Source organism: Anomaloglossus baeobatrachus, chromosome 4, assembly GCF_048569485.1.
Source record: "Anomaloglossus baeobatrachus isolate aAnoBae1 chromosome 4, aAnoBae1.hap1, whole genome shotgun sequence".
Taxonomy (NCBI): domain Eukaryota; kingdom Metazoa; phylum Chordata; class Amphibia; order Anura; family Aromobatidae; genus Anomaloglossus; species Anomaloglossus baeobatrachus.
Window position 1 is genome coordinate 564,433,254 of NC_134356.1, and position 27,927 is coordinate 564,461,180.

At 48.8% G+C, this 27,927-nt stretch overlaps 1 protein-coding gene across 2 annotated transcripts in view; it reads left to right on the plus strand.

Annotated features, from left to right (window-relative positions):
• Nucleotides 1-27,417, plus strand: part of CLPX (caseinolytic mitochondrial matrix peptidase chaperone subunit X) — a 54,217-nt gene extending 26,800 nt beyond the window's left edge. Inside the window, exons 5-14 of one of the 2 annotated variants that reach the window (XM_075346019.1) lie at nucleotides 1,423-1,582; nucleotides 3,899-3,940; nucleotides 4,396-4,572; nucleotides 14,266-14,430; nucleotides 14,642-14,730; nucleotides 14,974-15,138; nucleotides 18,071-18,370; nucleotides 18,467-18,559; nucleotides 18,691-18,797; nucleotides 25,992-27,417. In XM_075346019.1, coding sequence (XP_075202134.1) covers nucleotides 1,423-1,582; nucleotides 3,899-3,940; nucleotides 4,396-4,572; nucleotides 14,266-14,430; nucleotides 14,642-14,730; nucleotides 14,974-15,138; nucleotides 18,071-18,370; nucleotides 18,467-18,559; nucleotides 18,691-18,797; nucleotides 25,992-26,082 — 1,389 coding nt within the window. In that variant the 3' untranslated portion in view covers nucleotides 26,083-27,417. The remainder of the gene's footprint in view (nucleotides 1-1,422; nucleotides 1,583-3,898; nucleotides 3,941-4,395; nucleotides 4,573-14,265; nucleotides 14,431-14,641; nucleotides 14,731-14,973; nucleotides 15,139-18,070; nucleotides 18,371-18,466; nucleotides 18,560-18,690; nucleotides 18,798-25,991) is intronic. The other variant, XM_075346020.1, reaches the window with a different exon arrangement.
• Nucleotides 27,418-27,927: the final 510 nt, after the last annotated feature.

Genomic DNA, 27,927 nt, shown 5'->3' on the forward strand with positions numbered 1-27,927 from the left:
AAAAAAAAAAACCCCTAAAAGTTTAAATTCACCCCCCCACCCCCCACTATTTGTCCCATTTGAGAATTAAAGGGATAAAAAAAATATACACACATTTGGTATCGTCGCGTTCGGAAATGCCTGATCTATCAGAATATATAAAATCAATTAATCTGATCGGTAAAAATGTGTTTTGGTCACCATAAATTTTGCGCTTAATGCAATAACATGCGATGAAAACGTAGCATCTGCTCAAAAAATGGTACCGTATACAAAAAAAAAATGTTAGCTCAAGACGTAAGAAATAAGCACTCACTGAGCCATAGATCCCGAAAAATGAGAACTCTACGGGTCATGGAAAATGGCACAAAACGTACGCCCCTTTTTTTTCAGACAAACTTCTGATATTTTTTTTTTTTTTTTAACCCCTTAGATAAAACTAAACCTATATGTTTGGTGTCTATGAACTCGCACCGACCTCAGACATCACGCTGATACATCAGTTTTACCATATAATGAACACAGTGAATAAAGTATCTGAAAAACAATAGTGCAATCGCACTTTTTTATTGCAATTTTTCCGCATTTGGAGTTTTTTTGCTGTTTTGCAGTACACTATATGGTAAAACTCATGGTTTCATTTAAAAGTACAGCTTGTTCCGCAAAAAAAAATGACCACTCTCATGACCATATTGAGTGAAAAATAAAAAGTTACGTCTCTTGAAAGAAGAATGGCGAAAGAAGAAAAAAACGGAAAGCGCAAAATTGGCCGGACGTGAAGGGGTTAAACTATTAAAGGGGCTTACTGAAAAGTAATTTTGTTTTGGTCTAGACAAACTCTCCCTCCCTATCCCCGGCTCTCCCACTTTCTCTTCTGCCAGGTCCCCAGACGGTCTCTAATTTCTATGGCACAGTTAAGTTCTGACTCCCAGATGTGACCGCTCAGACTAATCGGTGCAGTGATCTAGTCATTTGCTGCATGGTTTCATTGGTGAAACTGAAGCAACAAGGGATCTGGTAGATGATTGTTGTCTCTAAAAAAAAAAAAAAAAAAGGCAGATTTAAAGAGTATTTGTGTATGTTTTTTTTTTTTTTATTTAATTTTTTTTTCTTCACCTTTCATCCTTCCACTGATTAAATTATAGAGATGAGCAAATCACCTTGCAATTCATGTCCATGCTCTCACCATGGATAAGAGCTGCACAAATTTCCTGAGCTTCAAGGCCTTTTACTTGCCAGCCTGGCTTGATGTCATTTTTTTCGGTGTATGGTGACTTCTCGCTAGTATGGCCAATCAAAAGTTGAACCTGGGAACCCCAGAAGATAAGGAAATCGAACAGCTAATGTCCACGGCCAGAGTGCACAAATCTGCTCATCTCTAATAAATACCTAAACAATGTGTGACATCAGCCGCAACGTTCACTTTTTGGTCATTCTTTTCAGATCTATAACTACCTCGACAAATATGTGGTGGGCCAATCCTTTGCCAAGAAGGTTCTTGCAGTGGCTGTGTACAATCATTACAAGCGGATATACAATAACATCCCCGTTAACATAAGGCAGCAAGCTGAAGTGGAGAAACAGGCTTCTCTAACCCCTCGAGGTGAGCTAGTTCCTATTGTATATGCATGGAGCGATGCTGGTAACATTCCTGAGACCTGTGGTGGCATCTCCGGTGGCTGCATTCATCTCTCGCGTCCGACCTGTCACCCTCGGTCATCTATAGTCAAGTATTGCATACAACTGAAGTCTCGGACACTTGTGGGATGAGGGGCTCATTATTATACTTTGTGACTTTTTTGCCAGTACACCAAACTTTCCACACCTCTGAGCTCAATATTACCTGAGGGCACGTGCACACATGTTGAGTATTTGGTGAGGTTTTGAGTTTTTATTACTCCAGTAGTGGGTAAAAAAAAAATGTTGACTTGTTTCTATTCTACTTTGATTGTTCCACTCCTAGAAAAAACCTCACCAAATACTCAGTGTGCACATGGCCTTACTTTGGCTGTAAATTTGCCCCCCTTTGAATTGATAGTGGAGCTTCCTAGACACCCCTCTGTACAGGGCTCCGTGCTCTCCTGCTCTGCAGATGTTGTTTGCTCTCCTGGTATGTGGCCTCATGTAGTGGAAAGATCAGTGACGTGCTGACGGCTTAGACTTCAGTCCGGCTGCCTCTATTTCAGGCCCGGTGTTTGTGCTCCCTCTCCCCACACCGTCCCACTTCTAGGAATTGCATTATACATGTATCCAACCACACAGCCTCTTACAGATGGGGAAAAGACCTGTGGTCCTGTTTGTAGTCTTGTGTATATACAGTATATATGCCATCATCCGCTTTGCTTATCTCCTCCATTGCTGCTCCAGTCTGGATCCTAAGCTGCACACAATGCTTGTCTATGCTGTCCGCTTGCTTTTTTTTGTTTTGCCCTGGATACTGATTAACCTCTGCCCTCTCTTCTGCATGCTTGCCCTCTGTTACCTTTCCGTCATGCTGGCAACTGGGCTTTGCTGTGTGCAGACGTCATGAAAAGTGAATTAAGTGTTTTACATTTGAGTTATTTCACAAAGACTGTTGCAACTGGAAATATCACAGGATGGACACGCGTCTGATCACTGAGGGTCTGTAATGAGCCCAGGGGTCTCGACTTGTGCATGTTTGATCATCACTAGCGATGGGCAAATGGCTATTCGGGTTCGGATTATTCATAACAAATCCCAAAGTGATATTCCGGTATTCGTCACGAATAATGTACCTAATGCAAATCCGTGGGGAACCTGAGCATTTTTCTTGCCGTGACGAATACTGGAATAGTACTCGGCATTCTGTATGCATTATCTGAACACTAATAGTTACTATTTGGCCATCTGTAATCCTCACCCTTGTGTCACTGACTTATGGGACTGATGGAAATAGGTGCTGGAGTCAAAATGAATTATCACGTCATTCACACATGGGCTGTTCTCATGGACCATGGAAGACCCAGCATTTAGATCCTCGGTGATCAGATACTTCTCTTAGCTGGTGAGTTTTCTGTTATACACTAATGGTAAAATTAATACACTAAAAATTACACTAATGTAATAACTACACACTAATAATTGCAGAAAAACAACCCATTTTATATATAATTTCTTTTTTATAATCCAGTTATTTGAAGCTGATAGTAATAATTGGCCAAGTATCTCTGTTTAGGTCACTTTGTTTTAGAACAAAAAGTTCCTCCAGGATGTACAGGCACATCATGGCTCAGCCAAACCTTTTTTTGTGCAGCTTCCCACCTATTTGTTTTCTATCTCTGGTTATATAAAGCCAGAACCATGAATCAAAGAGGAGGGGTGGAAATAGAGTGTCATTCTGTACTCATTTTTGATATGTTGTGGCCTTGGCCAAGCACTGTTGATCTGTAGTGGTCCAAGCCCCCCGCCACTGATTGTTCACAGCTTGGCACAGTAATGCTTATAGTAGAGTGCTGTACACACCCAAAGTCTTGTTAAGCCCGATCACTTCTAAGATGTTTTGTTCCTTGATTGGTGGGGGGTCTGGATACCATTCAACAGTACTTAAATTGCCAGTAAATCCTGTATTTATTTTTACATGTTTGTATTCCTTTTCTATTTCTGGATTACAGCAGTTAAGTCGTTTCTAGCCTTAAGTCTTCTACTTATTTTCCACTTCTCCCAGACTTTGATACTTGTGCTCTGAGTACACCATGGCTGTGCCCACAGGTTAGGGAGCCGATGCCTTCTGTACCGTCAGGTCAGAATTCCCCATTCTGCAGGAATCGCTGTAGATGTTGGAGCGGCTGTTATTCGCTAATCTGGCCCAGAAGAAGTCCTCTACAAATACTGGGTTGTTATTTTCCTAGCAGGTTGCTTATGATCTCTTCCTGTCACTGTTTCCATCCCCTCTCTGTAGAGTTAGAGATAAGAAGACGGGAGGATGAGTACAGATTCACAAGTAAGTCTCCTCTCGGCGTTGCTCCCACTGGATCTTGTGGTTGCTCTTCTTCCTCAGCAGATTGTATGAGCAGGTGGTGTGTTTGCAGAAAGTTTACCTTCATAACTTATTATTGTGGTATAATTTCGATAATGAACACGTGACCATCACCTTAGACCTATGATTTCCTTTAATATTGGATGTTTTATTGATTGCAGTCTGGACATATGCAAAGCTCTCCACGCATGACTTGTCATACTAACATTCTGTCTGCCAACTCTTCCTGGTCCCTCTCCGTGTCCTCTTGATGTTATGCACGAACACTTGTCACATCAGGCTGTCTGGGTCACATATGAGATGCGTCTTGGACTATATCAAATGTTTGTTCCAAGTATGACAATGGCACACACATATGATTAAATCGTTGTGTGAAGAATGAGATTCCACTTTAGCTAGATTGCGTATTCTCTTTCCAGAATTACTGCAAATTGCTGGGATCAGCCCGCACGGCAATGCCCTGGGAGCGTCTATGCAACAGCAAGTGAACCAACAAATGCCACAGGAGAGGCGAGGAGGCGATGTGCTGGACTCCAACAATGACGACATCCGGCTAGAGAAAAGTAATATCCTGCTGCTCGGACCGACCGGGTCTGGTAAGGAATGTCCTTGTGTTTTCTAGTCCGTATAGCTCTGTTCTCTGCAAATAAGATTTAGTATAAAGTTTAATGTTGCCAAGATTGTAACACAGGTGGTTGCGTTTCCAGTCTGGAGACATAGTGACTGGATACTAACCGACTTTTAATGGTCACTGCACCAGATAGGTGTGTTAAGTGCCCTGGTTCGGCACCAGACCACTTTAGAACACAAGGGGGGAGAGAGTGCGCACCAGCTGTCGTGAGTTTTCCACCAATCTGATATAGGTTATGCCTGGACAACCCATTTAAAGGGTTTGTTCAGATTAGAAAAATGTCTGTTTTCTTCCAGATGTAGTATTCCTGTTCATAGGTTGTCTGGTATTGCAGATTTGCTCCTTTAAAGTGATTTAAGGTGAAGCTGCGGTATTGTACACATCCTTTGCACTGCGATCTCTAAAAATATTCCCCAGTTTAAGTAGAAGAGCTGCCAGTCTGCAGAACAGTCTTAATTGGGAAAGTAATAAAAATCAGCCCTGTAGAGTACTTGTGTGGATTACCCAGGTCGGGGGTACTTAGAACTGAGCCGGACTAGTCCGGGGATGTCAGCGGGGTCCGGCACCCTGGCGGTTTCTTTATAAATAAAGGGGGATGATGATTATATTACAGTGGAATAAAGTGTGTGATGCTACCTGTGTTTTGGTGGCTATTTGATGATGAGGGCACAGCTGAGCTGTTCTTACTCCCCACAGGTGGAGTGAGGTCCTGAGATAACCCTAGATAATATGTGAAGTCTATGATGGCAGGTTGTGATGCAGGGGGAATGGAGACGACACCAGGACTTTGCAACAATAGTCTCTAAGGGTACTTTCACACATCCGGATTTTGGCTCTGCGGCACAATACGGCGTTCTGCAGAAAAACCGCAACCGGCTTTTGTAACGCCGATTGCGTTTTTTTTTGCATTGACTTACATTAGTGCCGCATTGTGCCGTAGGGGCTTGCGTTCGGTCCGGTTTTTGCCGCATGCGGCAGATTTAGCCGATGCGGCGGCCGGATCGAACGTACCCTGCAACGTTTTTTGCTCCGGCAAAAAACACCGCATCGCGCCGCATCCGGCCGCTGCGGCGCATTTTTCAATGCATCCCTATGGAGGCCGGATGCGGCGCGATGCGGAAAAAACCGCATCCGGTCGCCGCATGCGGTATTTTCCACTGCGCATGCTCAGTAGCATGCCGCAACCGGAAAAAACCGGACCGGCCGCATGTAAAAACTGATGCAAAGGATGCGGTGTTTTCACCGCATCCGTTGCATAGTTTTCACAGCCGGATTGAGCCGCAGGGCTCAAACCGGATGTGTGAAAGTAGCCTTACTCACTGTGCTGATTCAAGCTTGACAGCCATTTTAGTCCATCCACAGTGTGTTGGGATCCTCAGTGATGGGCAACTACTGATCCCGAATAAGTCTGAGGCCAGTACTGGTACACCCTTTGTTTGCCTTTCCTGGCCGTCTCTCCGCTGACTTTCTCCCTCCTGTCCTGCGCCTCCACACAGTGTGCCCTGAACCAGGGGCCGCAGACCTCTAAAGGGACTTCTGGCTCCCTGGTCCTCTGTGGCCCCTGTCCAGCGGATTTGTGTGCTGCTTGTGGCCCAAAGGTGTGTACAGCCACCCTGGCCTCCGGTGTTGCTTCAGGACTTCCTAGTATTTTCCTAGCCTAGGGACCGTAACCCCGATTGCAACGAATCCCTCCACTTTGAGCTGTTGCCTGTGAAACACGATTATAGGGGTGTCTGACACACTTCCCCTAAGTCACTGGGATTCTTTCTTCCATCTCCTCAGAGTTGGAGATTTCCTAGGGTCCTCACCCCTAGTCGGTCTCCCTCCTCCTGACTGACTGACAACTTTCAAACTTAGCTCCACCCATTTTACCTCAGACACCCCACCCACTAAGTCCACCCCCTGGATGGTTCTAGAAAGAGTGCACGGGGCTTAAGTGCCATAACCAGACTACTGGTCGCTAAGTATTAATGGGACCTGCCCCGGCCCTGATCTAATGTGTGAGGTAATAATTGGGTGTCTGCAGGTTTTTGGTGCGTGACCCGCTAGATGGCCTCTTTCTTACCCAGGATGGGGCACCACACCTCTGGCTGAGGTGCAGTACCTCTGTGGCGACAATAGCCTCAGGGGCGCCGCACTATTTTATATACAGCCCTCCACGTATCTGATGTGCATGTGTTATCCCCACCATATTGCCCAGCATGATACATTATACGGTAACTGCAGTTCTGTATAACTTCACATGCCTGTATTAGGCTAAGTTCACATTTCCGTTGTTCTGTATCAGTCACATGCGTCGCTTGACGCATGTGACTGATGCGCTGTTCAACGCTGTACAACGGATGACAAAACAGAATTCTTTGTCGGATTCCGTTGTGTGCGAGGGGCGGAGTTCGGGGGGGGGGGTGTCAGTCGAGCGGGGCCGTGGCACTGAGGACGTCAGTGCCGCAGGGACTGCAGGACAGGTGAGTGTGTGTGTGTGTGTGTGTATACACTTGCTGAATGCGGGAGGGGGCGGAGCCGAGCGGGGGCGGGGCCAGGCGCTGAGGATGTCAGTGGAAGTGCTGCGGTCTGCATGGCTGGGGACGTGTGTGTGTGTGTGTGTGTGTGTGTGTGTGTGTGTGTGTGTACATGTGCGGAGTGCGGGAGGGGGCGGGGCCGAGCGGGGAAGTGTCGGCCTCCCTGCACACGTAACCAGCCTAAATATCGGGTAACAGCAAAGCACCCGATGTTTACTTTGGTTACCCGATATTTACCTTGGTTACGGGCCTACACCGCTTAGCGCTGGCTCCTTGCACCGTAACCAGGGTAAATATCGGGTAACCAACCAAAGCTGGTGACGTGTGCAGGGAGCCAGAGAGCATGCGCAGCGAAATCCGACGGATCTCGCTGCTCAAACATTACATGCTGCGTTCCTCCCGCCCGGCGGTCAGTCGTTCCACGACTAATCAGTCGGGCGGAGGGTGCAACGCAGCATCATCAGTCACAATCCGCTGCTCATACAAGTCAATGGGAGCAGCGGAATCCGCTAAATGGATTCCGTTGTATACAAGAGCAGCGGATTGTGACTGATACATTTTAGCGGAAATGTGAACTTAGCCTTATTCGGCGAATATCTGATTATGTGAGTGCCTGCATATAGCCAGATTGATGATCCTCATGGTTAAAGGGAATCTGTCACCAGGTTTTTGCCACCTCATCTGAGAGCAGCATGATGAAGGAAAAGAGACCTATCACCTACTGGGCTGCATAATGTAGCTTTTATAAAATCACTGTTTAATCAGCAGTAGATCATCATTACAGGACTACTTGGCGTACATGAGCTCTGTACAACTGCTAGATCTGCATTGAAGAAAACATTGATTTCTTCGGCGCTCCATTGGGAGACCCAGACGATTGGGTGTATAGCACTGCCTCCGGAGGCCACACAAAGCATTACACTAAAAAGTGTAAGGCCCCTCCCCTTCTGGCTATACACCCCCCGTGGGATCACGGGCTGCTCAGTTTTCAAGCTTTGTGCGAAGGAGGTCAGACATCCACGCATAGCTCCACTGTTTAGTCAGCAGTAGCTGCTGACTATATCGGATGGAAGAAAAGAGGGCCCATACTAGGGCCCCCAGCATGCTCCCTTCTCACCCCATTCCTATTGGCGGTGTTTGTTAAGGTTGAGGTACCCATTGTGGGTACGGAGGCTGGAGCCCACATGCTGCTTTCCTTCCCCCATCCCCCTGAGGGGCTCTGAGGAAGTGGGATCTTACCGGCCCCCAAGCCCTGAGGCCGGGCTCCATCCACAGACCCGTAGAACCTGCTGGATACGGAGCTAGGTACCGTTCAGGGACAAGGCCCTGCAACATTCAGGTACTCTGTGTCCCCGTATGGACAGGCCGCGCACACTCCAGACTTGCTGGGTGTGCTAGTGCGCCGGGGACAGTAGCGCTGTGCGCTGGGGTTACAGTCACTGCAGTTTCTCTGAGGGACTTTATGTGTTGGGGACTGCCGCGCCGGCCGCCCCTGGAGCGCGGCTGAGACTTGTGGTGCGCCGGGCACTTAGCGCCGACCGTGCTTTTACGACGGCGGCGCTTATAAATCTAGTCCCCGGCTTTTGCGGCCTAGCTCCGCTTCGTTCCCGCCCCCACCCTGTCAATCAGGGCAAGGGAGAGACGCTGTACGATAGTCAGCGCCGAGGGCTGGAGTCTTATTTACATACTCCAGCCCTCTCACTGAGCACAGTGGGGCGCAGGTTTCCCGCACTTTGTCTGCACACGCCCAGGGCCCGCCCCTCTCCACAGGACGCCGGCAGCCATTCCTACATGCAGTCTGGCTGGAGAACGGACACAGGCTCTGGGAGACCCAGACAAGGGATTTCTGGCGACCACACACCCGCGTTAAGCGGGCGGTAAGCAGCACATTAGTGCTGGCCCCACTAGTGCCACAGTGTTATATTGGTGTATTTTTTTTTCTCTATACGATATAGATTATATATATATATATATATATATATATATATATATATATATAATATATATATTGCACTGTAAGGTCGCTTCTTGGCTGTATACCCTATATTGCTCTGAGGAGACGACAACATGTCATCCGCAAAACGCAAGGGTGCCAAGACACAGGCTGTATACGCTACTTGTGCCGCTTGTGGGGCTGATCTACCGGCAGGTTCCAATGACCCCCATTGTGTGCAATGTTCGGTCCCTGTGCCACTTCGTCAGCCGGAGTCTATGGTGGTAGTGGCCCAGGCAGAGTCACCGGTGAACCCTGTCCCGGTGACGGGGACAGAGTTTGCAGTTTTTGCTGACAAGATGTCTGTCACTATGACAAAAATCCTAGAGACCTTGCAGGCCAGGCCAGTTACTCAGACCATGGACACTGCTGCGTCAATGTTCCCCGGTCCCCCTCGGTTGGAGTTAATCCGTGCTTCAAGGGGGTCCCAAGCATCTCAGGCTGAAGGCTCTGACTCAGATGACAGTCCCAGGCAGCCTAAGCGAGCTCGCTGGGAGAGACCCTCCACGTCATCACGCGGATCAGGGTCTCAGCGAGAAGAGTCTCTGCATGATGAGACAGAGGAGGGTGATCAGGAGTCTAATCCTGAGACCGCTCTCAATCTGGATACTCCTGATGGTGACGCCATGGTAAATGACCTTATAGCGGCCATCAATCGACTGTTGGATATTTCTCCCCCAGCCCCTTCAGCAGAAGAGGCAGCTGCACAGCAGGAGAAGTTCCATTTCAGGTATCCCAAGCGTAAACTGAGTACTTTTCTGGACCACGCTGACTTCAGAGATTCAGTCCAGAAACACCATGCTTATCCAGACAAGCGTTTCTCCAAACGTCTTAAGGATACACGTTATCCCTTTCCCCCTGACGTGGTCAAACGCTGGACCCAGTGTCCAAAGGTGGATCCCCCAATCTCCAGGCTTGCGGCTAGATCCATAGTTGCAGTGTAGGATGGGGCTTCACTTAAAGATGCCAATGACAGACAGATGGACCTTTGGTTGAAATCTGTCTATGAAGCTATCGGCGCGTCGTTTGCTCCAGCATTCGCGGCCGTGTGGGCACTCCAAGCTATTTCAGCTGGTCTGGCACAGGTGGACTCTATCATACGTCCAGCAGTGCCGCAAGTGGAGTCCTTAACTTCGCAAATGTCTGCGTTTGCGACCTATGCTATCAACGCTGTCCTGGACTCTACGAGCCGTACCTCAATGGCGTCTGCCAACTCGGTGGTTTTGCGCAGAGCCTTGTGGTTAAAAGAATGGAAAGCGGATTCTGCTTCCAAAAAATGTTTAACCAGCTTGCCACTATCTGTAGACAGACTGTTTGGTGAGCAATTGGCTGAAATCATTAAACAGTCCAAGGGTAAAGACTCCTCCTTACCCCAGCCCAGATCAAGCAAACCTCAACAAAGGAGGTGGCAGTCGAGGTTTCGGTCCTTTCGAGGCTCCGGCAAGGCCCAATTCTCCTCGTCCAAAGGGACTCAGAAGGAGCAAAGGGGCTCAGATTCCTGGCGGGCTCACTCACGCCCCAAGAAAGCAACCGGAGGAACCGCTTCCAAGGCGGCTGCCTCATGACTTTCGGCCTCCTCCCTCCGCATCCTCGGTCGGTGGCAGGCTCTCCCGCTTTTGCGACATTTGGCTGCCACAGGTCAAGGACCGGTGGGTAACAGACATTTTGTCTCACGGGTACAGGATAGAGTTCAGTTCTCGTCCTCCGCCTCGGTTCTTCAGAACTTCCCCACATCCCGACCGAGCAGATGCTCTTCTGCAGGCGGTGGGCTCACTAAGAGCAGAAGGAGTGGTGATCCCTGTTCCTCTTCAGGAACAAGGGCAAGGTTTTTACTCCAATCTCTTCGTGGTTCCAAAAAAGGACGGCTCGTTCCGTCCTGTTCTGGACCTAAAGCTGCTCAACAAGCATGTGAACGCCAGGCGGTTCCGGATGGAATCCCTCCGCTCCGTCATTGCCTCAATGTCTCAAGGAGATTTCCTTGCATCAATAGACATCAAAGATGCTTATCTCCACGTCCCGATTGCTACAGAGCACCAACGTTTTCTACGTTTTGTGATAAGAGACGACCATCTCCAGTTCGTAGCTCTGCCATTTGGTCTGGCGACAGCCCCACGGGTTTTCACCAAGGTCATGGCGGCAGTGGTAGCAGTCTTGCACTCCCAGGGACACTCGGTGATCCCTTACTTGGACGATCTACTTGTCAAGGCACCCTCTCAAGAGGCATGCCAACACAGCCTGAACGTGGCGCTGGAGACTCTCCAGAGTTTCGGGTGGATCATAAACTTTTCAAAGTTAAATCTGACACCTACCCAATCGCTGACATATCTTGGCATGGAGCTTCACACTCTCTCAGCGATAGTGCAGCTCCCGCTGGACATACAGCGTTCATTACAGACGGGGGTGCAGTCTCTCCTTCAAGGCCAGTCACACCCCTTAAGACGCCTCATGCAGAGGCAGTCCTTTTCGCGCAGTTTCATCTGCGTCCACTCCTATAGGACATTCTTCGCCAATGGGATGGGAAGTCAACGTCCCTAGACAGGAACGTACCCCTTTCTCAGACGGGCAAGGACTCTCTTCAGAAGAGTCCACCCCTCAGATCAATGTTCTGGAAATCTGGGCAGGGTATCTTGCCCTGCAAGCCTTCCAGCAGAGGCTGGAAGGCAAACAGATCCGAATTCAGTCGGACAACTTCGCAGCGGTGGCATACATCAACCACCAAGGCGGAACACGCAGTCGGCAAGCCTCCCAGGAAGTCCGGCGGCTTCTGATGAGGGTGGAAGACAGAGCATACACCATATCCGCAGTTCACATCCCGGGCGTAGAAAACTGGGAAGCAGACTTCCTCAGTCGCCAGGGCATGGACGCAGGGGAATGGTCTCTGCACCCGGACGGGTCTCAAGAAATCTGTAGCCGCTGGGGGAGGCCGGACGTCGACCTAATGGCGTCTCGGCACAACAACAAGGGCCCGATTTTCATGGCGCGGTCTCACGATCAAAGAGCTCTGGCGGCAGGCGCCTTAGTTCAGGATTGGTCGCAGTTCCAGCTACCCTATGTGTTTCCCCCTCTGACACTGTTGCCCAGAGGGCTACGCAAGATCAGCTCCGATTGCCGCCGCGCCATCCTCGTCGCCCCAGACTGGCCGAGGAGGTCGTGGTACCTGCATCTGTGGCATCTCACGGTCGGCCAACCGTGGGCACTACCAGACCGGCCAGACTTACTGTCCCAAGGGCCGTTTTTTCCATCTGAATTCTACAGCCCTGAACCTGACTGGTGGCTATTGAGTCCTGGATCCTAGCGTCTTCAGGATTATCTCAAGACGTCATTGTCACCATGAGACGGGCTAGGAAGCCGACGTCTGCCGAGATCCACCACAAGACGTGGAAGATATTCTTATCTTAGTGCTCTGCTCAGGGAGTGTCTCCCTGGACATTTGCATTGCCTACTTTTCCTTCCTTCCTGCAATCTGGTTTGGGAAAAGGTTTGTCGCTCGGCTCCCTTAACGGACGAGTCCCAGCGCTGTCTGTATTCTTTCAGAAGCGCATAGGGCGACTTCCTCAGGTACGCACGTTCCTGCAGGGGGTTTGTCACATTGTCCCTCCGTACAAGAGGCCGTTAGACCCATGGGATCTGAACAGGGTACTAATTGCTCTCCAGGAGCCGCCCTTTGAGCCTCTGAGGGATGTTTCACTTTCTCGACTTTCACAGAAAGTGGCCTTTTTGGTAGCGGTCACGTCTCTTCAGAGAATGTCCGAGCTCGCAGCGCGGTCATCCAAAGCTCCCTTCTTGGTGTTTCACCAAGACAAGGTAGTGCTGCGCCCGATTCCGGGGTTTCTCCCTAAGGTGGTATCCCCCTTTTCATCTCAGTCAGGATATCTCCTTACCTTCCTTTTGTCCTCATCCAGTTCATCGATATGAATTAGATTTGTATTTGTTGGATCTGATGAGAGCGCTCAGAATCTACATTTCCCGCACGGCGCCCCTGCGCCGCTCGGATGCACCCTTTGTACTTGTCGCTGGTCAGCGCAAAGGGTCGCAGGCTTCCAAATCCACCCTGGCTCGATGGATCAAGGAACCAATTCTTGAAGCCTACCGTTCTGCTGGGCTTCCGGTTCCATCAGGGCTGAAGGCCCATTCTACCAGAGCCGTGGGTGCGTCCTGGACATTACGGAACCAGGCTACGGCTCAGCAGGTGTGCCAGGCGGCTACCTGGGCGAGTCTGCACACCTTCACCAAACATTATCAGGTGCATACCTATGCTTCGGCGGACGCCAGCCTAGGTAGAAGAGTCCTGCAGGCGGCAGTTACCTCCCCGTAGGGGAAGGCTGTCTTTGCAGCTCTAACATGAGGTATTTCTTTACCCACCCAGGGACTGCTTTTGGACGTCCCAATCGTCTGGGTCTCCCAATGGAGCGCCGAAGAAGGGAATTTTGTTACTTACCGTAAATTCCTTTTCTTCTAGCTCCTATTGGGAGACCCAGCACCCGCCCTGTTGTCCTTCGGGATTGTTGGTTTTTTTCGGGTACACATGTTGTTCATGTTGAACGGTTTTCAGTTCTCCGATGTTACTTCGGAGTGAATTTGTTTAAACCAGTTATTGGCTTTCCTCCTTCTTGCTTTAGCACTAAAACTGAGCAGCCCGTGATCCCACGGGGGGTGTATAGCCAGAAGGGGAGGGGCCTTACACTTTTTAGTGTAATGCTTTGTGTGGCCTCCGGAGGCAGTGCTATACACCCAATCGTCTGGGTCTCCCAATAGGAGCTAGAAGAAAAGGAATTTACGGTAAGTAACAAAATTCCCTTCTTTATCAAAATGACAGCAAACGGCTCAGTAAGTGACACATCACTGATCACTGGAATCAGAGTCTCTGTCGCAACATTATGCTGCTCTCGGATGGGGGAGCAAAAACCTGGCTACAGATTCCCTTAACTAAATGCATAATCTTTTTTTTTTTTTTTTTTTTTTTTTTTTTTTTGCATCGTATTTGGTAATCTGATCTCACTAAAGTATAATCTTCATTTAGATTGTGTTTTTAGCTCAATGGTTGAAGTTGTATTTCTGTTATTTAGTTAGTTTGACTTGTCTAATGTGTAGATATAAATTTTTTTTTTTTTTTTTCTCCCCCCCCCCCCCCCCCCCTCCCCTACAGGTAAAACCCTTCTTGCACAGACCTTGGCAAAGTGCCTGGACGTCCCCTTTGCTATATGTGACTGTACCACCCTGACTCAGGCTGGGTATGTCGGGGAGGACATCGAGTCCGTAGTTGCCAAACTGCTTCAGGATGCCAATTACAATGTGGAGAAAGCCCAACAAGGTATAAAATTGGGATTATACCCCCGTCATCTACTCGCCAGTCAGCAGGCTCATTCAGCCATGTCTCCTAATTTTCAATTGGAGCCTGTAACTAAATCAAGTAGATCATTAATCATCTTCCCAATGTCACCTGCCATGTACCTTGAGATCCAGTACTGCAACATTACTATAAGTTGACAAAGGAAATGCTATATCTGTTGTTTGTGATTCAGGAATTGTATTTTTGGATGAGGTTGACAAGATCGGCAGCGTCCCTGGCATCCATCAGCTCAGGGATGTGGGTGGAGAAGGCGTACAGCAGGTAAATTTGACCGGGAGCCGTTGTATATTGGCACTCGTGTTCATGTCACATTTTGTAAACGTTCACATTTCTATAATTATTGCGGTTTTCAGGAAAAAATAAGCAGAATTGTCAAACATTAACAGGATTTAGTGTATTGGTACAAAGGCCAACGTGGTAAAATATCACATGCATTTCTTTCTACAGCGTGTACATGATTAGATCTACTTGATATGTAAAACTGCTGAACCTCCTCCCTTGCAGGGTTTGCTGAAGCTTCTTGAAGGCACGATTGTCAATGTCCCTGAGAAAAACTCACGGAAGCTCCGCGGTGAAACCGTTCAGGTTGACACTACAAACATCCTCTTTGTAGCATCTGGAGCCTTCAACGGCCTGGACAGGATCATCAGTAGGAGGAAGAATGAGAAGGTTTGTCCCAATCCGGAGGCTTATGATATATCTTGTAGATATGTCTCATGAGTCTGATGGAAAGTGTATGTCTAGGGTCTGACGCTCGGCATGGAGAGATCCAACGGGCACTTGTCTCTTCATCCAAATTCTGAGTAAGCTGGAGAGAATTCCTGGAGTTGCACTTTAAAGTCTCCAGTTTTTGTTTGTGTGTACGGTCACTGACGGTCATATTACGTCTCGTGTTTATGTCCTCTGGTGAGGATATTTAGGTGTCATGTGTACGTTAGATATTTTTAGGCTCTTTCCTGCTGCATCAGAAGAACCCTTTCATTTAGTTGCACTGTTCTAGCAATACCTTGAGTTAAGGCTATACAATCAATTGAAATAATTCACCATTTCATTGAAGCATGATTCTAATTCTGATCAGAATCGTGATGTGTTTGTCCCCAACCCATTGCAACAGCTCCTCAGAACTGCAGATCAGCAGCCTCCATTCGTGATGTGTCATCTGCTATCTCGGCATGTGAGGGTCCTGCCCGCCAGCTAATGGTTTCTGCACACAATGTGGAGGACATGGGCTGCTCTGTCCTGTAGTGGTCTTTCCATCCCTTTGTGCTGTAGCTAATCAAATTGGGTTAGTTTGCCGGTCATACTAACATAACTAAGTATGTCTAAAGTCCAGTCACTGTGAAATTACGCAATCATTAGTTATGGCTGGACTGATGCTTGTACAAGTGGACTGCGATCCTGGACTGTAGAGGACATGTGCGGCTTCTGCTTCGACCCAGGGGCATGCTGATTTGTGTGGCACGTGGACTAACTTTTATTTACAATGGTGAGGTATGGGATGTGCAGCTGCTGACTGTCAGGAAGGACTTAAAAGAAAATGTAACAGCATACAAGCACGTTGATGTATACAGTGTGTCCACCCATATCCTGTCCACCGCCATTAACTTGAGAACGGTGGCAGCTATAGGCATAGAAGTGGTGTCTAGGTATAGTAAAGTGTCCATACGCTATGCAATGAAACCACCTATAGCGCCACCTGGTGTAAAACAACGAAGTTAGCATTTTTATCTTGAAAACCGAACAAGATGGAGGAAAAAAAAAGTGAATTACAAAGTTGTAGGGCATCATCAATTCAATATGAATCGACACCTTGCGTACAGAATTGCTGTGATTACAACGTGTAAAACTCTCACAAGGCTGCGGACCTGATGCGATACCCTTCCTACAAGTCATTGGGTATGGTGGCTCCGTGGAGTGGCCTCCACGCTCCCCTAACCTGACCCCATTGGACTTCTTTCTGTGAGGTCACATCAAACAGCAGGTGTATGCGACCCCTCCACCAACATTGCAGGACCTACAACGACGGCGTATCACAGATGCTTGTGTAAACGTGTCACCTACTATATTGCACAACGTGCAGCAAGATACAGTATGCTGTCCAGAGTCCAGATGTGCATTGCAGCTGACGGTGGCCACTTTCAGCATCAAAGTTAAATGAGCGCCATATGCGTGACCAGAATTCAATGTTTTGGGGGGGGGGGGGGTGTCATGGGTTCCATATCATATATTATTTCTGTATGCAAGGTGTCGATTCGTATTGAATTGATGATGCCTTACAATTCATTATTTTTTATTTATTTATTTTTTTTCTCTCGATCTCGTTCCGTTTTCAAGATAAAAATGCTAACTCCATTGTTTTCCACCAGGTGGTGCTATAGGTGGTTTCATTGTGCAGCGCATGGCTACTTTACTATACCTAGACACCACTTCTGTTCCTATAGCTGCCGCCGTTCTCAAGTTAATGGCGGTGGACACACTGTATGTAGCCGAACCATGAACATTACACCATCTACATCAAAAACGCATCGTGGGAGAGTAGTCATAAATCTCCATTTGGGATATTATTTATTTTTCTTGGTGAGAGAGCAGTGCCAAGTCCAACAAATCCCACTTTAGGATAGAGCCAAAGTAATACTGTCACTGAGACTATCTCAAGACCTCCCAGTATGATGTCATTTGAGGATGGTGGTCTATACATCATAACTGTATCATGACCCGATACATAAACTAACATCTATATAAAAGTAAATATCCCGATACACGCCATCCAGAATATGATTGAGGATCTGTACACTAGGACATCTCTACATCAGACAGAGGAGCAGTGATGTATAAGTGTGTATGTGTATGTGTGTGTGTGTGTGTATGTGTATATGTATATATATATATATATATATATATATATATATATATATATATATATATATATATATATATATATATATATATATATATATATATATATATATATATATATATATATATATATATATATATATATATAATCTATATCTCTCTCCTTCATATCCTTCAATGTTTGGTTGCACAGGTATATCCCATATCTATCCTGCAAACATGGCTCAGCATTTAAAGTTCTAGAGAATATTCATTCACATGTTCCCAGAGATCTGGATTTAGGTTTACAAAATAGTGTATTTTCTGCAAAGAGAATTGAAGTGGGTGGTCTTGTGGTCAGGAATTCATGTATAATATTGGGCCTTCTTAGAGGGGTATTCCGATCTCTGGTATATCACATGGATGTAAATGTCCAATAGATAACGGTCCCACCACACCATTATCTCGACCCTGATAATGTAGAGCTGAGGGGTTTTTTTCCTCCACTTCTGAGACTTCTAGTGGCGGGGAAAAAATGGCCAAGCCCTGTTCTCAAGATAGATGTAGGCTTCTCTGGGAATTACAATACATTTCTATATGGCCATACAAGTATTCTAGACTGCTAGCCCTCCTAGGGGACAGGCCATGCTGTGATGTGGGCAGCGCACATGGCATAGATCTAGGTGCTGTTACTGGCTTGGTAAAAGTTAAGATTTCCTTCCTTTTTTAACACTGTTATCACTTTTTTTTCCCCTCTGCTCCTCAGTATCTGGGGTTTGGCATAGCCTCTAATCTGGGGAAAGGCCGTAGAGCTGCCGCAGCAGCAGATCTAGCAAATGCAAGTGCGGAATCGAACGCAGTACAAGACATTGAAGAGAAGGACCGGCTGCTGCGCCACGTGGAAGCGAGGGACCTCATAGAGTTTGGCATGATCCCAGAGTTCGTGGGTCGCCTTCCTGTAGTGGTGCCCCTCCACAGCCTCGATGAACAAACACTTGTTCGTATCCTCACAGAGCCAAGAAATGCCGTGGTGCCACAATACCAGGCTCTGTTCAGCATGGATAAGGTTTGATACATTGCTTTGGGTCATAATATAGGTTTTCTCTTTTTAGATTTCTTCATGGGTTTTTATTTTGTAATTCATGGATTTGTTGTTTTTCAGTGTGAATTAAATGTCACTGAAGGCGCTCTGCGGGCTATTGCCAGATTGGCTCTTGAACGTAAAACTGGTGCTCGAGGCCTCCGCTCAATCATGGTATGTCGGAGCTAATGTAATCTTTTCCCTTGCCAGCTGTACCACTATGACCTCTAGGATAAACACTGCAACTCTCCCTTTTTATATATCTTTCATTTAATTACATGTTATTGATTTTTTTATTTTTTAAGGAAAAGCTCCTTCTTGAGCCAATGTTTGAAGTTCCAAACTCTGACATAATTTGTGTTGAGGTGGACCAGGAAGTAGTTGAAGGAAAAAAGGAGCCCGGGTATATTCGGTAAGTGAACGTCCCAGCTTCTTTTTGGGAAATATGAACCAGTACTTGTCATCCCTTCCACATCAGTCTTCACTGGACTGGTAGGTAGTCATTATAACCGTTGTCCAATTAAAAGAAGTTATCATCAGTCCTGACATTATTGATCAGTGTGTTTCCGACCGCTGGGCCCCACACCAATCATCAGAACAGGAGCTTTTATCCCCGATAGAACGGAGTGGCAGTGTGCATGCTCAACGTCCGCTCTACTCATTCTCTATGGGGCTGCTGAGTGCTACACTTTTTCGTCAGCCCCTTAGAGAATGAATGGAGTGGTGATTGGGCTTCTGACCTGCCTATTTTTAAACTGGGATAAACGTTCCCTGTTTTGGTTTTAAAAACAAAATCCCCAATCGGTAATGGTCCTGGTGGGACCCCCACCGATCAGAAAGTTGTCACCGATCCTGTTGATGGATGATTTTTTAACCTTTCAAACCCTTTCAGTCCTGATGAGTACAGGGTTAATGGTTTCACTTGCCAGCTTTGCTATATAGACTTCCATGGGATTAGTACATGGTTGGAGATTTGGTTACGGCTTTGTTGTGCCCATGCCTACATAAGGCAGGATAGTAAAGCTGCCATTCAAACAGTAGGATTTTTGTGTACTCACCGTAAAATCTTTCTCTGAGTCTTCTTTGGGGGACACAGGACCATGGGTTATGCTGCTGTCACTAGGAGGCTGACACTAAGTAAACATAAAAGGTTAGCTCCTCCCTAGCTGTATACACCCCGAGCCGGAGGCGGGCTCAGATCAGTTTGGTGCACAAGCAGTAGGAGGAGTACCAGAATCACCATACATAAAACAAAGTTATAACTAAAATAATGCAGCCGTGCGAACAAGAGGTCTATGAACATAAGACCGCTGAAAATGGCAGGCAAATGCAATTAAACAACCAAGCAGGGTGGGTGCTGTGTCCCCCAATAAAGACTCAGAGAAAGAGATTTTACGGTGAGTACACAAAAATTTTACTTTCTCTATCGTTTCATTGGGGGACACAGGACCATGGGACGTCCAAAAGCAGTCCCTGGGTGGGAATAAAGAAGCACCGCAGATAGGAAGAAAACAACGACCTCCCTCGGCGGGCTTGTACTACAATTGAATGCTGTCACCCTATTACAGGTGTGCAACTGCTGCCTGCAAGACCTTTCTCCCAAAACTAGCATCTGCCGATGCTTGGGTGTGAACATGGTAGAACCTAGTAAAGGTATGCAGGCTGGACCAGGTGGCGGCCTTGCAGACCTGGTCGGCCGATGCCTGATGCCTAATCGCCCAAGAGGCTCCCACTGCTCGGGTAGAGTGCGCCCTTACCCCCCGCGGCGGAGACTTGTCCCGAACCCGATAGGCCTCAGATATGGCGGAACGGCTCCATCTGGCAATTGTGGCTTTGGATGCCGATTCACCCCTCTTGGGACCAGAAGGAAGGACAAACAGACCATCCGACTTACGGAACGGCGCAGTTCTGGAGACATAAATTCTAAGGGCGCGCACCAGGTCCAGGGTGTGCAAGGACCTTTCCAAGCTGTGAGAGGGGCCAGGACGGAAGGACAATTTCTTCGTTTAGATGGAACGGGGAGACCACCTTTTGGGAGAAAGGAGGGATCTGGCCGGAGAACCGCTTTGTCCTGGTGAAAAATCAAAAAGGGGGCACGACAAGAGAGCTGCCAGCTCTGACGTCCTTCAAATAGAAGTGATGGCAACGAGGAACACCACCTTCCAAGACAGGTGAGAAAGGGAAGAATCCCGCAAGGGCTCGAAGGGGGGGGGACCCTGAAGTGACCCTAGGACTAGATTAAGGTCCCACGGTTCTAGAGGCCGACGATACGGCGGGGCCAGGTGGGCAACTCCCTGGATGAAGGTCTTAACCTGTGGACGAGACGCCAGTGGCTTCTGAAACAGGATTGACAAAGCCGATACCTGGCCCTCTAGTGTTGCGAGCGAGAGACCCGCATCTAGGCCTGACTGCAAGAATGCCAATAGGGAAGGAAGGGAGAAGGTGAGAGGAGAAGAAATTCTGTGCTCTTCACACCACCTGAAGAAGACCTTCCACGTGTGGTAGTATATTCTTGATGAAGATGGCTTCCTGGCCCTAATCATTGTCTGTATCACTCTTGAAGAAAAACCAGCCTGAGATAGAACCCAGGATTCAATGGCCAGGTCGTCAAATTTAGGACCTTTGAGTTCTGATGGAAAAGAGGTCCCTGCTGCAGGAGATCTGGACGGTCTGGGAGACGCCACGGAGCGTCTGCGAGGAGCTTAGTGAGTTCCGCGAACCATGCTCGCCTGGGCCAGTCCAGAGCCACTAGGATGACTGGTATTCCTTCTGCCTTGATCTTCTTGATGACCCTCAGGATCAGAGGGAGCGGAGGGAAGATGTACGGGAGACTGAACTGGCTCCATGACAGGGTGAGGGCGTCGACTCCTAAAGCCAATCGGTCGCGGCACCGCGCTACAAATTGCGGAACCTGACAGTTGAACCGGGAGGCCATTAGGTCCACATCCGGAACTCCCCATCTGTCATAGATCTGGTTGAAGACTTCCGGGTTAAGGGACCATTCTCCGGAGGCGAGGCCTTCCCTGCTGAGTAAGTCCGCCGCCCAATTGTCCACGCCTGGGATGTGTACCGCTGAGATCAGGGAGTGATAACACTCGGCCCAGTGCAAAATCTTCTTGACTTCTCTCATCGCCCCGACACTTCTTGTGCCTCCTTGGTGGTTGATGTACGCCACCGCCGTCGCATTGTCCGACTGGATCCTGACCGAGCAACCCTGTACTAGGTGCCAAAACTGCTGCAAGGCTAGCCGGATGGCTCTTATCTCCAGAATGTTGATCGGGAGACAACTCTCCCGTGGTGTCCATCGGCCTTGCGCTGTGTGATGCCGAAACACTGCCCCCCAGCCCTGGAGACTGGCGTCGGTGGTCACTATCTTCCAGTGGAGCGGGAGGAATGACCTTCCTGACGTGAGGTTGCGTTGATTGATCCACCAACGGAGGGAGTGGCGGGTCTCCGGCGAAAGATGAAACCTGCGGTCCAGAGAAAAGGGGGATCTGTCCCACTTCTTCAGCAAGGCCAGCTGGAGGGGCCGGAGGTGGAACTGTGCAAAGGGTACCGCTTCCATCGCCGCCACCATACGACCGAGGACTCTCATGCCGAACCTGATGGAAACTTGGCGCTGACGCCGGAGAGCGCGGAGGCCTCGTTGCAGGGAGGACATCTTCTCCTGTGTGAGGAAAACTCGCCCTTGGGTGGTATCGAATACCATGCCTAAAAAGGTGATCCGTCGGGCCGGGGTCAGAGAGGACTTCTTCCGATTGATCAGCCACCCTAACCGTGAAAGGGTGTTGATCGTGACCTGAACCCCAAGACGACAGTCCTCGAAAGAAGAACCTTTGATCAACATATCGTCCAAGTACGGGATGACCATAACACCCCTGGAATGTAGGACAGACATGGCAGCCGCCATGATCTTCGTAAAGACTCTGGGGGCGGATACGAGGCCGAAAGGAAGAGCCGTGAACTGGAAGTGATCTTCCGCTATCGCAAAGCGGAGGAACTGTTGGTGAGAGGTGGCTATAGGGACGTGAAGATAGGCGTCTTGAATATCCAGTGATGCCAGGAATTCGCCGACCTCCATGGACGCGATCACGGACCGGAGTGACTCCATTCGAAACGGCCGAGGCCTCACCGACCTGTTTAGAAGCTTTAGGTCGAGGACGGGGCGGACAGAGCCGTCCTTCTTGGGGACCACGAAAAGGTTGGAATAGAACCCCTTGAAACGTTCTGCGGGAGGGACTGGTACCACGACTCCGGCTTGGAGGAGGGAGTCTATGGAGTGAAAGAACACGCGAGCGACTCGGGAGGGCGAGATAGGAAAAAACGTCTCGGTGGCTTTGAATCGAATTCTATTTTGTAGCCTGAGGTGATGATCTCTCTGACCCAGGCATCGGCGGTCAGGGGGATCCACACATGCTGGAAACGAGACAGACTCCCTCCCACGAGTCTGGCGCTGTTGCGCGCCGACCGCGAGTCACTTGGAGGAGCGTCGGCGGTAACCGGAAGAGGATTTCGTGGACTGGCGGGGACGTGAACGCCAGGCGGGATTGGTCTTGAATGACGGGGTCCTCCTGTCTCTCGGAGAGCGGCTTTTTCGCGGCTGGGGAGTGGAGTTGAAGCTGCGAAAGGGCCGGAAACTAGCGGTGGGGCGCCGATTCTTGAAGCGCTTGGGTCGAAATTGGGGGAGAGATGTACGCTTTCCTCCCGTCGCATCGGAGATCAACTGGTCCAGCTTATCTCCGAAAAGACGTTCCCCTAGGAAGGGCAGGGAAGTCGGTGACTTCTTAGAGGCCGCATCCGCATTCCAGGACCGGAGCCAGAGGGCTCGACGGATGGCCACATTGTTGCTGGCGGCCTGGGCCGCGCAATTGGCAGATGCCAGGGCTGCATTGAGCAGGTACTCACCCGCGAGGGAAATCTGCGAGGCGATGAGGACCAGGTCCGGATTGGCAGGAATGGCGCGGAGTCCGCAGCGTAGAGTGTCCGCCCAGGACATCAGTGCCTTCGCAACCCAAACCGAGGCAAAGGCCGGTGAGAGGGATGTGCCCGCTGCCTCAAAGGCGGAACGGGCCAACCTGTCAATAATACGGTCCGTGGGGTCCTTGAGAGATGTACCGTTAGTGAGTGGAAGGACTGTGTGAGAAGACAGGCGGGAGATTGGGGGGTCGACCACAGGGGAGCCTGCCCAATCCTTTCGAAGACCCTCAGGAAAGGGATAATGCTAATCAATGGACTTACCGCTGGTAAATACCTTGTCCAGCTGTTGCCTGTGGCTGCGCAGTAACTCAGCGAATTCTGGATGTCCGCTGAATGCGCTTTGGGCCCGCTTCATCCGCTTAAACGAGACCTGGGTGCTCTGGGAGGAGACGGGGTCCACCTGTACCTTTTTTAGGGTCTGGTTTACTGCTTCTATCAGGCTATTCACCATGCGCCGAATATCAGCCGCCTGCTCTGAGTCCAGCAGGGGTGCTGCATCGGAATCCTCATCGGAGTGGTCAGAAGTCTCCCCGGAGGAATGATGGTCTGGACCTGGGGATGAAGGTGAAACCTGGGAAGAGGCTGAAGACTAGACCTGGCGGGTCCGCTTCTGAGCAGCCGAGGAGGTCCCTGCGACGGGGCTCACCTGCTCCGGAGGCGATTGCGTCGGGTCTGCGGGAGTCTGGGCGAGCGACGGCAGCAGGCGCAGTGCTTGCGCGATGGTCCGAGAAGCCTCAGAGAGGGAATCTATGGACTGGGACAGGGACGCTAGGGGGGGGGGGCCCTGTAGCATCTGGCGCTGTGGCGTCTGCGGTATCAGAAGCGTCGGCCGAGGAGTCCTGCGGAGGCTGCGAGTCTGTAGAACAGACTGAGCATAGTGGGGCGTCCTGGCCCTGGGTAAATTTGGACTTGCAGGAGGAGCATGCAAAAAATAAGGCAAAGGGGGCCTGCTTGGGTCGGGTGGACTTGGCATTAGGCATGGTGAAAAAAGTACTCTCCCTGGTGGCTGCTAGGAAGGAGACAGGAGAGGGATAACTCGTCCCTAAACTCAGAGAACGCTACCTAGTGAGGGCTACTCCTTAGGAGCAGGGCTTACCCAGGTCCTGTGTGCTGCCCACCAGTCCAGAAGAGGGAGTCCAGGAGTGAGCTGGCCAGAGAGAGGGAGAACGCCGGCGCGCTGCAGCCTCAGGGGACCAGAGACAGGCTAAAATGGCGAGGGGACGCTGGAGGAGGCTGGGGGAGGAGCAGCGTTCAGGCGCGAAAAACCGGAGGATTCACAGCCCCCACCACAAGCCAGGAGGCTGAGCGGTGGGAGGAGACTGGGCCAGACGACCGGCGGCCAATAGCGCTGCAGCGGGGGTGTGGCTAGGACGCAGGAGCGACTAGGCCGAGACCGGGGCCTAAATTTTGGAGAGGGCCGGGGGAAAGGTGTAGGAGAGGTCGGTCCTACCTGTTCTCGGCGGCGCCGGCCCAGCGACTGATGCGGTGCAGGCAGGGCGCCCCGCCCCTGCCTGTGTACAGTGCCCTCGTCCAGAAAGACTGAGGACTTCGGGGGAGAGCGTGCTGAGGCAGGGAAGTGGACATCATGATGGGGGAAGGAGCCCCCGTGCAGGAGAAGGCAGCGTGAAAGGGCCCCATCGGATTACAAACGCTGCGGAGGTTCCATCCCTGCTGTATGCCCCTGTACGCCCTTTGGGGTGAAACCGCAGGGTGAATCAGGGGTGCCCACGACAACCTGCCCACACGCGCAACCCCGGGAGTGGTACCACGGGGATGGACGGGGGAGAGGGCCCGAAATCTCAAGCCCCTGCGACCCTGGGGAGTGGTACCCACAGGGCTGCGGAGGATGAGTGAAGAGAATACCTGCAGAGAAAAAGACAGGTATGAGAGCGATGAGCGGCGCCGAAATAAAGGAAAAAAAAAAACGCAAAAACACAAATGGCTGAGGGAGGCCGAGACGGCCCACATTAGCCTCCTACGACACTAAGCAAAAAACTGATCTGAGCCCGCCTCCGGCTCTGGGTGTATACTGCTAGGGAGGAGCTAACTTTTTATGTTTACTTAGTGTCAGCCTCCTAGTGACAGCAGCATAACCCATGGTCCTGTGTCCCCCAATGAAACGATAGAGAAAGAAAGATTTATGATCTGAACAAGTATTCCAAATGCAAAGTATATGGAAAGGAGTGATCATCCATGTGATCATTGGGTCCCCGTACAGTTTCTATACTGTCATTAGTAGATCCCCTTTACATGGGGACATGTGGTGCCGATAATTATCATATCTAGGCAACAGAAAAGTAGCGATCAGTCATACATTGGCTAGACTGCTGATTGATGCCAGGGGGCAGCACTCCATCACGTCTGATGAAGTATAATCATACTGTACGTCACTTCCCAGTCAAATAACAGCCATTCAGTACTACTGTAAAGCTCACATACCCCATTATACTGTACAAACAGATACGTCCAAAAGGAAATACAAGCTTTCTTATGTAGTAGTCGTTTCTAAAAAACAATTTCCTCAATTGTCTTCTACGTTATCTCTAGTTTATTAAACCAAAAATTAAATGCAGGATAGTTTTGTCTTAAATCTACATCTCGATAATTTCTTCATTCTTTTTCTCCGTAGAACACAAAATAAAGAGGTGACGGAGGAGGAGTACGACTCTGGAGTGGAGGAGGAGGGCTGGTCTCGGCAGGCTGATGCAGCAAACAATTAGACTGTTCAGTCTACACAACTGTTCTCCTTCAGTGTTTAAAATTTGCTTATTACCCTTTAGCGAAAAACACTTTTCACAATACTAAGTGTAACTTTTATTACTTGGAAAACTCACTTTTGGGAGAACAACCAAGAAACTAATTTTAAGGAACTTCAAATTTCTACAAGTCAGCCGGTACCAGTGTACATTATTGGGGCTTTTATAACACACGGACCTTTTTGTTAACATTTCTTAAAGCTTAATTTACTGGGAATATCTTTGGTTCATTTTACAGTTCTGTAGTGCAGGTGTGCACGCCACCAAAAACGTGTCTGGTAGAGATGATGCAAGTCAATTCTCAGGACCCTGTCCGAGGGCCACGCCATTAATCTGTGACCGGCAGACGGGAACCCTGTAAACTGCCTTCTACCGGACGTCATCCTCTGCTGCTCCTCGGATTAGCTGGCGTGACGTCGTCATTGCTTAATGATGTGTAAGTGATGCCGCGCTAGTCCGGATAATCAAAACAGAGCTTCAGATGCTGGAAAGTAGGAGGTGGGTCGTAGGGCTCTCGTTTGTCAGTCACAGATTACTGCACCATCTATAATGTTGTAGCTACACAGGGGTCTCTCACCATCTCCCTAACTCAATTTGCATTAGTGTTGGTATTCCATATCCACTCAGACCTGTTTTTATGTATAATTTTTTTTTTTTTATGGTTGAACTGGAACCTTACATGAATACTAGAGATTTTAGAGCTGTTCTCTACCAATGGGAATACCTTGACCCCTTACTTGCCTCCTTTTGGATTTACATGTGCCTAGAACCTCCCTCTTCATAAGGCACTACTTGAAATGATGCATTGAAAACTATCATGCTTGTTGGTATAATAAAGGCACCTTCGTAAAAAGTTGCACCCACTCTAAATGGACCATGGACCACGGACCCGAGACAATAAAACCATGCTGCATCTGTGGTCCAATGTGAAGTGTCCTCAGTCTGGCTGAAATCTGGCAGCCGGTCTATTTAAAACCCATTCACAAATTCTGCATTTCCCATAGTAACTTTTCTAGTAAAGGGATTGTTGGTTCTTCATGCAATCATATTTGATTGATTTTTGTAATTTAATTTCCTGCTGGAAATGTATTATATCATTCTGCAGACCCCACAGTAGTGACAGGGTTGATAAGAAAAGCTTTTAAGTTATAGAGAAAATGCTTGTCTGCTAATTGTTTTTGGGTTTTTGTTTTGTTTTTTTTTTTTTCTCTTTATGATTTTAGAATTTCACAATAACTGGGCTAAGAATGTTAATTCCATGTACCATTCACCTGAATAAACGTCTTTAGCCAAATTGTTTATGATGCCGACGGCTTGCATGTTTTCAGGTTTTGTCGTTCCTTTCAAAACAAATGTAAAACCTTTCTGTCACCTATGCATTAGGAGGATAACTATACATTTACATCTACACACGAGCAAACCAGTGCGCAGAAAAGGCAAAGTATGGCTGGCATAGGGATATGGTGATAGTTTTTTTTTTTTTTTTTTTTAACCACTTCCCGTCACTGCACCGAGTTTTCACATCATAAGGCTTCCTTCACACACACCCGTGTCTCCGGTACATGTGACGGTGCAAAACGGGCCTAAAGGACATTGCATTTTTCATTAGTATGTGACTTGATAGTGATTATTCACCCTGAGATTACGATCTTCATGTGAATGCTGCCTTCTGGCATTCTACAATGCATTGACAGCAGAGGGAATTGAGCACTGCCAGTGTTTTAACAGCAGCTAAATTCATTACTTATGATCAGTGACCCACAACGATTGAAGAGGATGCCACTCTCATTTCTCTTGTTGGCTCCCTGC